This window comes from Myotis daubentonii, chromosome 14 (genome assembly GCF_963259705.1).
Source record: "Myotis daubentonii chromosome 14, mMyoDau2.1, whole genome shotgun sequence".
Lineage (NCBI taxonomy): Eukaryota > Metazoa > Chordata > Mammalia > Chiroptera > Vespertilionidae > Myotis > Myotis daubentonii.
The window spans coordinates 9,643,612-9,657,786 of record NC_081853.1 but is presented as its reverse complement, the minus strand read 5'-3'; the positions used below and the strand labels follow the sequence as shown (position 1 = coordinate 9,657,786).

The window sequence follows — 14,175 nt, the reverse complement described above, 5'->3', positions numbered from 1 at the left end:
GGAGGATAGCACAGTACAGGTTAATACTAGAAGTAGAACTAACATACACATAATGTGTGGCACAAATTTTCCTAATTCTTTTTTTTTTGGGGGGGGGGGTGTCTAATAAAATATTTTATTTACACAGTAACTCATACGGTTCAAGGATAAAGAGAATGTTGATTGGTAACTGAATAGTGGAATGAATTAATGGAAACTTTGACACACAGGAATCACTTGGGTATATATATATCCCAAATTTTCTATGTAAGAGCATGCCCCTACTCCAGCTTTCCTCCCCTTTGGAGAATCTTAGTCTATCTTTCACCCCTCTCATCTAATAGTCTTTATGACCTTCCTCAGCCTGGACCCACCTGTTCATGCTACTTCTACTAGGCCATGCTCTCCAGATTCAGGCACTAGACATCTACAGCTGCCATTGGGGGCAGAATTACTTGGCTGTAACCATGGTGGGCTGTAATCAGAAGATCTCATGGAAATCCTGAGGCCTGGGCAAGGGTACTCTGAGGTTAGGGCTCCCTGCTGGGTCCTCCCACCCGACTCTGAGACAAATGGGCAAAGGTGAAAGCAAGAGAGAAGTGCCCTGGCCAGTGTGGCTTAGTTGGTTGGGTGTCATCCTGTACACCAGAGGCTGCCAGTTCAATTCCCCATCTTTAGTTCAGATTTGGTCTCTAATGAGCTTCTTCCATATGTCATCTTATGACCAAAGTTGATACGGACCTCTGTGAATCCAATGATAACACAACTGATTCTCTATCCTAGAGAACCTGTATCACTATCACATGGGAAGGGGGCTGCTGCTTTCAGCCAGCACAAGGAGAACAGATTTAGTTCCTTGTAACTTAACCAGCAGTGTTTCCCATGCAGGTCCAAAATCTCTTCATTGCCAAACAATGATAGATCGCCCTAACCAGTTTGGCTCAGTGAATAGAGTGTTGGCCTGTGGAGCCAAGGGTCCCAGGTTTGATTCCAGTCAAGGACACATAACTCAGTTGCAGGCTCCTACCCAACCTGGGCCCTGGTCAGGGCACATGCAGGAGGCAACCAATCAATGTATTTCTCTCACATCAATATTTCCCTCTGTCTTTTCCTCTCTCTAAAAATCAATGAAAAAATATCCTCGGGTGAGGATAAAAAAACAAAGAAATCAATTATAGTTCCACAAGAGGAATTAGATTGGATGTGTGGAAGTGAAAAGGGTTCCTTGGGGAAACAATGCCATAGATATGAAGTAGCTTAACATTTATAAACATAGTTATTTCCAAGGTTATATCATGTTAAAGAGGATATGACTAAATGTCAATTTAACACATGCTATGATTAAAAGAAATAATTTAAAAAAAGAAATAATAAAATTATCCACCAGAAACTATCTCAAAGCGCATTTCAAAATCTTGTGAATCTCTGTCGTGGCAGTTTAGTTTGAAGCCATTGACGTTTGTCCCAGCAACAACATTGTCAAAAATGACGGCCTTATAGAGAGAGGGTGTGCAGACAGGTGCCTCGTCATTCTCATCTTCGATGTCTACAGTGACCTGTCACAGGGAGGGAGACAGAAATATCACATCCACGTCCTGTGACTATTTATACACAAAATCTGAAATAAGCATCTGGGCAGAGACAGACCACTTAGAATTACTAAATTAAAAGTCTGCCATTGTGAGTTTGAAGAAATGTTTCTGCAGATTTGGGTTCTGGCTGTCAATCAACTATTCAGCGGGCTTATTATTCCTGGGTCGACTGTGACATTCAGTGTGGCCATTAGGGAGAGCTTGGGGCTCATGAGAAGAACCTGTGGAAAACTCAAAAATTTCATAAATGATGAGAAAAGGAAAGCTGAAGAATGATGCTGCTAAAAAGTGTAATTCCTCGAACCTTTAAAATATCTCTGCTTCATGGCAAATATATCCTGAGTTTGCTCTTTTGTAACTTAGGTCCTCCTCTGCATCGTTCTCTCAAGCACAATGTATTTTTTGGTAACAATATGATTACTTCAAAGTATGCTCTGACCTTAATCGGGAGCTCTTATCAACCTTGTCTTAATTAAAATACCATAACCTGGGAAACTGTGATTTACACGGGAAAAGATCAAAATATCAAGGCTTTTTAAATATCAGTGATCAAATGCCAGTCAGATAAGAAAGGTTATCTGCCCACTCTCAGGTGAGTAATAACTTTCTCATCATTTGCAGAATAATCCCTGGTGTGCTCATACTTGCAAGTATTATCTTTTTAAAATGTTTTCTGTAATGTTTTAACAACACAGCTAAATTCTTGGGGAATAATTCATTCTTTAATGCTACTTCTGTAGATTGAATATAGCTATCTGTTCTCTTCAACATGTGGGGTGCTTTCATGTGATGTTAGGGAGACTGCTGTGATATAATGGAAAACAGCACAGGTCTGGAAGTCAGAAATCTTTATTAAATCTTTGGGCCTTCACCTGGCCAGGATAGCACATTACAGGTGAATACTAAGAGTATTCACACAGATGATACTCTGGTAAACCAAACAAGGAGCCTGCCTGCCAGAAGCTTCGGGAGTCATCAGGAAGGCGGGGCTGTGTTATGCTCTTGAGGCTCTTCCTAAGTCACAATATGAGTCACATTAGCCCAGTCAGGAAAATTGTCCAGGTCAAACATGACCCGTCCCCAGGTGTTGATCGCCAGAAACACACATAAGACTCCAATTATCTTCACCATTATTCCTGTTTTCACCATGTCAGAAACCTTGAGGTGTCCGTTGGCAAACGCGATGGCGTTAGGTGGCGTGGCCACAGGCAACATGAAGGCAAAGGACGCACTCAGGGTGCAGGGGAGCATGACGTACAGCGGGTTGAGGCCAATGGAACTTGACATGGAGGCAAAGATGGGCAGGAACAGGGTGGTGATGGCCACGTTGCTTGTACACTCAGTGAATACAGCAATGAGCAAGGACACGACCAAGGAGATGGCTGCTGGGGGCAGAACGTGCAAGCGCTCCATGTGCTTCCCCATCCATTCAGACAGCCCCGAGGCCTCGCATCCTTTCGCCAGAGCGAACCCGCCCCCCAGCAGCAGCACAATGCCCCAGGGAATTTTCTCCTGGGCCACCTTCCAATCCAGCAGTGCAGGCGGGTAAAACGGAGTCTTTCTTTCTTCCTCAGCCTGGCTGCAGAAGTTGAACTTGGGCTTCTGCGAAGGCACAATGAATAGTAATATGGCCACGAAGATGGCCACGGTGGCGTCGGTGACATATTTTGTCTCGCCCTCCATCCAGGCGACTGACATCCAGCCAGGCATGAAGCCTGGGTCCCGGGAGAACCAAAGGGTGACCAGCAGGAGGAAACAGAGCAGGACGTTGCCCTCGGCGAAGGAGAAGGGTCCCAGCTTCCTGTATTCCTCCTGCAACAGCTCATAGGCAGCGTTCTCGCTACTCTTTTCCTCCAGACCGCAGCCCCAAACCTTTTTAAAATTGAATCCCATAAAAATACACTGGAGCCAAAACCAGGAGAGCAGCAGCATGATCAGCATGTTGGGGAAGGCAAATCCAAACCAGGAGACGAAGTTCACGGTGTCTTTGCTCTCAGGAAACAGCTCGTGCATCTGGCCCAAGAGCACCACGTTGGGTCCTGTCCCGGTCAGGGTGGCAGTCCCTCCGATGCTGGCCGCATAGCACACGCACAGTGTCATGGCCTTGCAAATGTTCTTCCTGTCACAATTCTTCTGTGGTCTCATAGCAGGGCCTTCAAAAATCACTTGGCTCCCTGGCAGCTCACCAGTCTTGCCAATGTCCACCAGCTCCAGTTCGCCTAGGCCGGCCTCGCTGGCTGTGGTCGTGGCCTGCATCTGCTGCAGCACGGCCTCCACTATGGGCAGCATCATGGCTGTGGCAGCTGCGTTGCTGATCCACATGGAGAGGAAGGCGGTGGCGCCCATGAAGCCCAGCATCAGCTGTGCAGGGTTGGTCCCCACCCAGAGGAGTGTGCGCAGGGCGATTCTCTTGTGCAGGTTCCAGCGGTCCACGGCCACTGCCACGAGGAGGCCTCCCAGGAACAGCATGTTAGTGTCCTTCATGTACTGGACACACACCTGATTGGAGTCCAGAACCTTGAGGAGTGGGAAAAGCAAGGCAGGCAAGAGGGCGGTGACGGCCAGAGGGATGACTTCCGTGCACCAGTAAGTGGCCATGAGGATGACGACGTAGGCACACCTGGCAAACTTGGTGGGCACCAGAATGATGAGTGGCAGCAGCAGTATCGGGGTGAAGCACAAGATCACAAAGGACTTGAACTTGGAGACATACCTCAGTGCCGAAGCCATCATGCTCTGCTTGAGGTTTAACCACAGCATGCTCCTTAGTGTTGGGGTCCAACCCCAGCAGGTCCAGGGTTCCCAAAGGTGTGGACGGAGTCAGCGAAGAAGGAAGGTCACGGAGACAGCGTTCAGTTGATCAACAGCCTAGCCAGGTTCTCTAGCCAGGATCTCCAGCCAAGTTCTGTTCTGGATCTCCAGCGAAGTTCTGGTTTTTACTGTCTTGTTACATCCGTATTTATACCAGTTGATTTTAATCCTGTCAATTTCTATTGCAAAGGTTAGGGCGTTTCTTATCTCCATTCCAGGGAGTAAAGATTATGTAGCTTAAGCGTGATTGTTTGTAGTTAAAGTGATTAACTACCCGCCTGGCACTTAGTTAAGGAGTTTTATCCCCTCCCTGACTTCAGGGAAAAATCCCTACCTGGGGAAACAACCTTTCTCGGAGAGGTGACCTTGGTTAAAACACACAGCGCTAAGGGGAGCAAACATATTAAGAACAGTATGCTATGCAGATGTTTCTTTCCTGCAGTGACTGTGTCAAGCAGCAAGGATGGACCGGCTTCCGGCACCTGCCCATTGCAATTTATATGCTAAAGGTAGGAGGCAAAGCCATAAACAAATTAACAAATAAATATATTCGGTAATGTCATATGGAAATTGAACTCTGCAGGTTAAGGAGGTAGAGATGGCGATGGAGTGTTCAGAGAACGCCTTTCTGTTTTGACTCCCTCTCCTATTCCCTTCCTCCTCCCCCATATTTAATATATGCCCTCCAGCAAGTATATGTCCTCACAGAAGATGAAGAGTTAGGTCATGTGGTTTTAATTTGCATAAATGATATGGTGCTGTTTCCTATTTCCTACTTTTCTCCCAAAGCACCATATTCTCTTGCTGTTTTCATGCTGCTGTTTGGAGAACTAGTTTTCTATTTCTTCCTGATTCTTAGTGTCCCACCATATGCAGCTACCGTGTTTGACTCATTCATTCTCCTGACAACCACAGGGGTTGCTTCAACACACACGGATGTCTGCCCCTCAGAGCCTTGACCACGCTGTCATGCTTGCCACCCGTCATTCTCACTGGAATCGCATTTCTGCACGAAGGAAACTGCCCACGGAGGCCTTTTCTGTTGTGTGTGATGGTGGAATTTTGAAGCAACCCCTGAAAGGTGACAGATGCTAACCAGACTTATTGTGGTGATCATTTCCCATTTATGCAAATATTGAATCATTATGTTGTATACCTGAAACTAATATAATGTTATTTGTCCATTGTACCTCAATTTAAAAAAATTGTTTTAATTAAAAAAAAAAAAAAAAGGAGCCCTGGTCATTTGCTCACTGGTTAAAGCGTCGGCCCATCCACTGAAGAGCTGCAGTTTTGATTCCCAGTCAAAGGCATATACCTGGGTTGCAGGTTCAGTCCCCAGCCCCGATCAAGATGCATGTGGGAGGCAACCAATTGATATGTCTCTCTCACATCAATGTTTCTCTCTCTCTCTCTCTCTCTCTCTCCCTCTCTCTCTCTCTCTCTCTCTCTTTCTCCTCCCTTCCACTCTTTCTAAACAAATAAATCAATGGAAAAAATATCCTCAGGTGAGGATTAACAACAACAACAAAAAAGAAGGGATAAAAAGTTTCTTCTAGACCTGGCTGGGTGGCTCACTCAGTTGGTTGGAGTGTCATCCCATACTCCAAAAGGTTGCAGTTCGATTACTAGTCAGGACACATTCCCAGCTTTCAGGTTTATTCCCCAGTTGGGGCGTGTGCCTGAGGCAACTTACTAATGTTTCTCTCTCATATCGAAGTTTCTCTCTCTCCCTTCCTCTCTAAAAATCAATAAAAACATATCCTTGGTGAGGATTTAAAAAAAAAAAAAGTTCCTTTTCTGTCTTTAGCCAAAAATGCGAATTCTTTTTATAAGAACAGAGTCCCTTGAAGTTGCTTTTTTATCTGCTTCCCTCTCTTCTCATTTGTAATAAGTGCATGATAATTGCAAGTGGTGTCTGTTAAGTCGGAAAGAGCCCAGGATTAGATACATGTAGACGTGTGATGAGATAATGGACCCTCCCTGGAATTTCTTACAGATCAACGTGCCAGACACAGATACCGGACCCTCCCTGGAATCCACACGACCCCCACACAGATACTGACTCCTTCCTGAATACCCTGCCCACCCCATGTGGTGGAGACTTCCTCAGCTCAGGCCCCGCCCCTCACCAAATACCTGTATAAAAAAGAAGCCCCTCCCTCCCTGGGGGTGCGAATTCACTGGCCCCACCTTCTGGGCAGGTGGGTCTCGCGGAGAACGCAGCATTAAACTCCCCTCCTTCTCTCCTCTTTACTCGTTTGGTTCTCTTTGTTCTCTACGCCCTTTTCTGGGCCACCGCACAGTGGCATCCTATACGGGCTGGGGAGTTCATAAATGTCTACAAGGAAAACTGCTGCAGATACTAAGAATGGAGATCACGCTCGCACGTGCTTTCCTGAGACAACCAAGCTACAGAGTCCTGTCCACATGACTGTACTTCGGTCCCTGTGGCAGTCAACCTGACTGCTGCTGCGAATGGACCTGATGTTTTCCTCACAATGACCCATCAGGAGACCTAATCACCACGTGAGCAGCCAGCCAGGGGGCTCTGGACAGTAAGAGGAAAGGCACAGTGAGTCATCAGGCCAGCTGGGGATCTTAAAATTCTTCCATCCTGCCCTGGCTGGTTTGGCTCAATGGATAGAGCGTTGGCCTGTGGACTGAAGGCTCCCAGGTTCAATTGCAGCCAAAGGCACATGCCCGGGTTACAGTCTCAATCCCCAGTAGGGGGCGTGAAGGAGGCAGCCAATCAATGATTCTCTCTCATCATTGATGTTTATATCTCTCTCTCTCCCTCTCCCTTATTCTCTGAAATCAATATAAAATATATTTTTAAAAAATTCTTCCATTCTATTTCTGTTTCTTGTCCAGTGACAAAACCTTCTAGTCATTAATAACACATACCACATCATCAACACAGCAGCACCCAGTCTTGATATCTTTTAAGAATCCTTTGATGTTTCTAAAATAATTTAGAAGCCCACACACACTCTCCCCCACTGTGATGCCACAAGAATGCCCCTTGGTTAACTACCTTCGTTGTAAACATTACCTCCCAAAGAGAGGCAGCCTGGGTTTGCATCCAGTTCTACAAACCCTCAGTAACTGCAAGTAATTTTCCTAAACTCTGTGCCTGAGGTTTCTCATCTGTTCAGTGGAAATGATGATAATACTGCCTTCCATGAAGACTGAATGTGAAGATGAACTACATCGACATATAAAATGTGCCAAGAACAAGAGCTCACACATGATCAATGTTAGATGTTGTTGGGAGCCATTAGAAATTACATATACATCTTCAGCTTACAACAATACGTCGCTGGTCCCCCCAAGCCAGCTCCCTGGAACCAATTAAGCCTTGTGGTTTAGCCTGGAGTTAAAACATAACCTACCCTCACCCTAAGTACACAGCTGCTAAATCTCCGCTGACAAGCACACATCTCTGCTGATAAGCACACAGCCATCCGGAGCCTGCTAAATCTCTAGTGATAGGTTACCACCCATAGACCCCTTTACCCACCCCCTGTCCCTAAAACAGTATATATCCTGCCGCTGTAAGAATAAAATTTGAGGCTTGATCAGAACACTGTCTTGCCTCCATTCTTTCGTGTCCCTTGTTTGTCTCATTCTCCTAGGGTGTCTTTTCGTTCCCCCGTTGTTGTCCCGCGGGTCGGGACAGTCTGGTGCCCAATGTGGCAACTTGGGGACCCCCTGTGAGAACGTCTGCTTGAAGCGCCTGGCCAGGCACCCCTTTGAGTCACCGCGCAGTATTGACTCGCGAGTGAAGACTCGGCATCTGGATAGCCATGGTTTCGCCCGCCCGTGAGACAGATCGTTGTGAAGGTAAGCAGACGAAAGTTTTCAAACAAGAATTTCAAAATACCTCTTGAGAGCCTTCACCCTCTTTGGCTGGCCTTTTTAGTTTTCTTGATCTCCCTCCAGTCCACTAATAAGCATTCACCTCGCCTTTCGGGGAAGGGTGAAAGGTTCCCGAAACCAGCAGTGAAAACTCTGAATCACTCGGAAGAGTATTTTTTCTCTGGCCCGACCTGTGTCACCCTCTCTGGCAAACTCTGAGCTCGCTACGTCTTAGTGGTCACCATCCTGGTATGGGGCTTATACATCCCGACCTATGACACGCAAGCAGAGGCCGTAAGGTAAAAAGAGAGCGGTTACATAAGGATCACCAGTGATTTAAGAAATTCCGAGCTGACCTGGCACGGGGTTTATACGTCCCAGAGGCTTACGTGGAGGAGGAAATCTTGAGAACTACCCAGCCAAAATAATGGGCAACTCATTGAACTCTCATGAGGTATTTATAGATGGGCTCAGGGAGTCCCTCAGGACATGGAGAGTAAGGGTGAAGAGAAGGATTTAGGCATTTCTCAGGGGACTCAGTGAGTCCCTCAAGGCTCGAGGATTTCGGGTTAAAAAGAAAGATTTAAGGAATTTTTTCACTTTCGTCACTGACCTTTGCTCATGGTTTATTATAGACTTTTGATTTGCATGTTTAAAGTGTTAAAATTTTAGAAGGAAATCTTTTACAGTTTTTTCATGTTATTATAGAATATAACCTTTGTTTTGCTTGAAAAAGGTACTCTTTTAGATCAGGCTGAAGAAAAAAATAGTACCATGGTCATCTTAATGTGTTTTCTTATCTTAATTTGTATTTGGAATCTATCTGTAATAAGAAATGAAACCCCGCGGCCGAATCTCTCTCTGGTTCAGAGAGATTCAAAGTTGGCAGCAGAGCGCAGAGAAAAAAGCTCTCCTGCAATGAGATTACTTAATGTTCTGTTTAAGAATTACCTGAGAACATGTCGGGAAGTGCAAAGTCTAGCCAAGGTCACCTTGGGTGCTAGCTATTACTTTGGAAAGCAAAGTAGTATTACATTTTAAAATCTGTTTTTCTATTAAGCATGACTTCGGGGAAAATACGCCATCTGAGTCATTTGCTGAAACTTCCCCCAAAGCAGGATGTGGTGGAAAGAAAAAGGGAGCACATGGCGATCTAATATGGACGCCCCCTCCCCAGTATTCTAATTTAAAGTCTCCTTCTCATAATTGAAAAGTTTTACAAAATTTAAAATGCGTCTGGGATTTCTGTTCACGTGTAAAGAGAAAACCTGGCTTGAAACTGATGCGCGCAAGTTCCGATTTTGGACATTTAGATAGAGTATTGAGCTGGAATCTCTTTGCAAATGAGCAGAATAAAACCCAAGACTGTTTATTTCCTAAGGAAAATGGCGAATTTGACCCAGGGTAGAAATTCTAGCAACAAGATTGGTATTTTTCCATAATAATGTTAATGAAGCCTACTCCAAAGCTAACTTTAAGACCTCTAAAAGGAAAATCAGTAAAATTGTCTCTGTTACAAAAATTTGCTAAAGTAAATGCCTGAAAATAATTGGACTCGAATCCCAAGAATTATTAAAAATTTCTTAATTTTAAAAAATCTAAGTAGCCCAGTAAAAAAAACAGCCCTTTGTTAATTAAAAGGCTAGCCATGCCTTTCTGATGGAGAAAGGGGCTGCTTCCCGCCTGTAGCAAATTCTTAAAGAATGTGGTCAATTTACATCTGATTGATCCAGGGTAGGCCAAACCTGTTCTTCCAGGGAAAACAGTTCCTCCCCTGCCTCCCCGCCCCCCAGGCCAATTTTGAAACTTCCCACCAGCAAGCAAGGGGCAGGAAACAATATAGCTGCAACCTTGTTTCTTGACCTTCCCCAGAGGAAAAAATTCTGGTCCTTTTAAAATCAAAGGCTGGGCCAGGCCTGCCTTGCCAGCCTCAAGTGTGGTTTTCCAAAGCTGCTGTAAAATTTAAGACCTTGGAGTTTATACCTAGGTATCTTGAAGTGACATAATACTGAAATGTTGATCTGAGTATGCCTAGTATAAAGTCAAGATGATAGAAGTTAATCTATTAATTGAAAATGCCTTATATTTTATTTGAAATGTATCCTTAAATGTAAAAGTATTGATTTGAAAAATGCTAAGTATTTAATTTGCTACCTAAGATTTAAAGTTCTGAAAGTTTAAAGTGCAAATTGAATCGGGAGAAATTAATTAAATAATGTATAACTTGTTTTTGAAAAAATAAAATGCGTTTTCCCTTAAATGATTAGGAATTCAAAATATGTTACTTCTTGTTCTGATTTAAAAAAGAGGATTAATTTTGTCATCTCAACTGAAATTTTTAATACAAAAACCAGTTTAAATTTAGTTGATATTCTTTAAAATAACTATAAAAGGTATAAACAGCTAATGAGATTTCTGTTTGTCTACAATATAATGTCGGTCATCTATCTTTTAGGGGTTTTGGTTTGCTGTCAAAGAGCAGTGTAGACAGCCGCCACTTTAAGCTGCCTGACGGGGCAGTCGCCATGTTGGCCGCATGGCCCGCCGTGCCCCTGGAGGCCGCCATCTTGGACAGCAAAGGCCCCGCCCTCTGACTTAGCCAATCACAAAGGGAGTGTCTGCTCACTGAGGCAGGATAGAGTTTCAGGGGTGGAGCTTTAAGGCGGAACTTCACTACAGAAATGCAGATGGGGCAGAAAGTGTTTCTAATCTCTTAAATCTAGAAAACCCTGCTTTCCATAAGCTAAGGACAATTAAAGGTTATATGTTCCCTCCCTAAACAAAAGTTAACTAGCTTATGTCAAAGTATTTAAAAGGGACTGATAGCAGTAATCCAATTTCCGTGATCCCAGCTGATATTTTAAAACCAGTTTAAATTTAATTGATATCTCTCAATAATTATAAACTAAATTTAATATACTTGAAATCACATGGAAAGCTTTATCAAATAAAAATTAATAAATATATATTTTAAGTTTTTGCCTCTGAGAAAGGGCAAAACAAGTTATTTTGTTTAATATTTCTTAAAATACAGCAGTGAAATTTTAAGATGTAATTTGAAATAACAAAAGCTCCTCACTACTGCATTTTGAATTAGGTTGGAAGTGGTGCAGCATTTGCCCCTTGTGAATCAGAAGTTTACTAAATACTAAATTTACCTGCTTTGCTTTTTAAAAAAAAAATACTTACTTAAATTACTATCCTTGTAAGCAATTGAATCCTAGTAAAGTAAAATTCTTCTAAAAAAGTTACTGAAGGCTTCCCATGATTCCTCTGTATATGCAAAAAAGCCAAAGGGGATACTCTTTAACATTTACAGATTGTTGTTAAAATACTAAATCTGACAATAATTAGTCACCATAAATGAAAAATCACTTGAAATATATAGCTTTGCAACAGTATTTGTTAAAATCTCAAAAGGCAACTATGTTCCTTACATTTGTTGCTTGTGTGAGAAAGAAAGCTGTCTGGAAGGAAATAAAAAAAAGGTTTCCTTCAGATGTCTAACTAAAATTAAAAATCAATATATTGGGCCTCATAAGCTAAATTAAATAATTTGTGTTTTGCCTCCTTAAACAAAGTTTATGTAAATTTACTTAAAGACTAATACCAGAAATTTAATTAATGTCATTTACTGTTCATAATTAGGACAAGTAAAGTTAAAAGAATAAATGTTATTTCAAACTGACTTAAAATTGGCAAATTGGGCTAAGTGGATATTCAGGGGAACTTAGCTGTCACTTATTAAAAGATATACTTTTGCAATTTTTATATAAGACCTCCATCATTATACCAAAAAAACATTAGGCAGGAACCAATTCCTGGAGCTTTAACTGTTTTTACTGATGGATCATAAAATGGGAAAGCTGCCTATCATACTATAAATTCTGACCGAGTCATACTGACCAGTCATACTTCTGTGCAAAGAATTAAATTAAAAGCTATTAAGGCTGCGTTACAAGATTTCCAACAGCCTGTTAACATAATTTCTGATTCCTCTTATGATTCGGGCCTAGTAAGTAGAATTGAAACTGCCCAGTTGAAATAGCTTAGTGACCAAAGTTTATTCCTACTATTTAAGCAAGTTCAACAGATTGTGCAGCAGAGAAAATACCCTTTTTATATCACTCACATCAGGGCTCACAGTGTATTACCTGGCCCATTAACTAAGGGAAATGCACATGCTGATCAATTGGTTGCTTTATTAAAAGAGGCTTCAGAGTCTCATCAGCTTTTACATCAGCCTGCTAAAATGTTGTCCAAACAATTCTCAATCTCTCGACAGAAAGCAAAACAGATTATCAAGGAATGTCCCAGTTGCATGTTACATCTACCTCAAGGGCCTAACACAGGAGTCAACCCTAGAGGTTTGCTAAGGGACCATATCTGGCAAATGGATGTAACACATTATACTCCTTTTGGATGTCTTGGGATGTTACATGTCTCTGTAGATACGTTTTCAAAGGTCCTATGGGCCACTGTATCTACAGGAGAGACGGCAAAACAGGTTATTAATCATTGCCTAGCTGCTTTTGCCGTCATGGGAATTCCAAAGATTATTAAAACTGATAATGGACTTGCTTATACAAGCTGTCAATTCCAGGAATTTTGTAAAAAGTGGAAAATCAGCACATTACGGGAATACCATATAATTCCCAAGGACAGGCCATTATTGAAAGTCAATACCAAAGACTGAAATCTCAATTAGAAAAACAAAAAAGGGGGATGATGGAGAAATCACCTTCGGATAGGCTGCACCTAGCTTTAATTACTCTGAATTTTTTCATTTGTGATGCTAATGGAAGACACCTGTGGAGCTACATTGGTGTCAGAATAAAAGGAACAGCCCAGAGACCACCTGGGGCATGGTAAAGTGAAGTACGGTAACAATCATTTCAGGTAAAAACTATAGTTTCATACTGATCTTAGAAGGCACATTTTTCCTCTACCTGGGAAGGACAGCACAGCTATCCCAAGGTTAGAGGGCTCCAGTTAATATGTCAACTCAATGTTCTGGAGACCCAAAACTGCCTAAGTGCCTAAGCTTAACCAGGTCACTCAAGGGTTCTAGACCCAAAATTGTAATTTAGATAACATACTGTCTCTGCTTCTGTAAATTTCTTTTTTTAAAAAACTAGGTTCCTCATTCCAAACCTTGAGTTTAGAAAATTGAATTGTCATGACCTAGAACAAAGAATATTCTTACATGGTATTATTCTACACTTTTTATTAATTTTTGATGCTTTACAACAGTATCCTGTGCATTTATCCCAAACAAACTTACAAATTAATATTTACTTTAGATATTTTGAGAATGTGAAGGGATTTATTCCCTCCTGGGGAAGGCACTTAAGCATTCTGTATTGACCTCTCTTGACCTTTTTTTTTTGCCAAAAGGAGCTGTAGCTACCGGTTCCGCCGGATTAGGGACAGCATTACACACCTATAATAAATTATCTAACCAGCTAATTGATGATGTCCAAGCTCTCTCAGGCACTATCAATGATCTCCAAGGTCAGATAGACTCATTAGCTGAAGTAGTACTACAAAATAGAAGAGGGTTAGATTTGCTCACAGCAGAACAGGGAGGAATATGCTTGGCCCTACAGGAACGCTGCTGCTTCTATGCCAACAAATCCGGGATCGTCCGAGACAAGATAAAGAAATTACAAGAAGATCTAGTGAAGAGACAGAGAGAATTATTCGAGAACCCCGTTTGGAGCGGACTGAACGGACTCCTGCCCTACCTGCTTCCTGCTCTCGGCCCCATTTTAAGCCTTCTCCTAATCCTAGCTTTCGGCCCCTGGGCTTTTAGAAAATTAACAGACTTTGTAAAACAGCAGGTTGATAGCATCCTGGCCAAACCCATTCAGGTACACTATCACTGTCTAGCCATGATAGACCGTGAACGTGATTATAATGACTGCCAAAA

The 14,175-nt window shown here is 42.6% G+C and overlaps 3 protein-coding genes across 3 annotated transcripts in view; 1 reads left to right on the top strand and 2 right to left on the bottom strand.

Moving 5' to 3' along the window:
• SYNPR (synaptoporin) overlaps positions 1–14,175 on the top strand; it is a 564,283-nt gene that overhangs the window by 360,486 nt on the left and 189,622 nt on the right. The gene's annotated exons all lie outside the window — the stretch shown is intronic.
• The window catches only part of LOC132215115 (cadherin-related family member 3-like), an 80,129-nt gene that overhangs the window by 7,995 nt on the left and 57,959 nt on the right, over positions 1–14,175 (bottom strand). Inside the window, exon 13 of the mRNA XM_059662893.1 lies at positions 1,364–1,535. Coding sequence (XP_059518876.1) covers positions 1,364–1,535 — 172 coding nt within the window. The remainder of the gene's footprint in view (positions 1–1,363; positions 1,536–14,175) is intronic.
• LOC132215114 (Na(+)/citrate cotransporter-like) lies at positions 2,532–4,421 on the bottom strand. The gene has a single exon (XM_059662892.1). It carries the CDS (start codon positions 4,329–4,331, stop codon positions 2,586–2,588), a length of 1,746 nt encoding a protein of 581 aa, XP_059518875.1. The 5' UTR covers positions 4,332–4,421; the 3' UTR covers positions 2,532–2,585.

Coding starts and splice junctions, on each gene's coding strand:
- LOC132215114 (XM_059662892.1), bottom strand. CDS start 4,331: ATGCTGTGGTTAAACCTCAAGCAGAGCATGATGGCTTCGGCACTGAGG.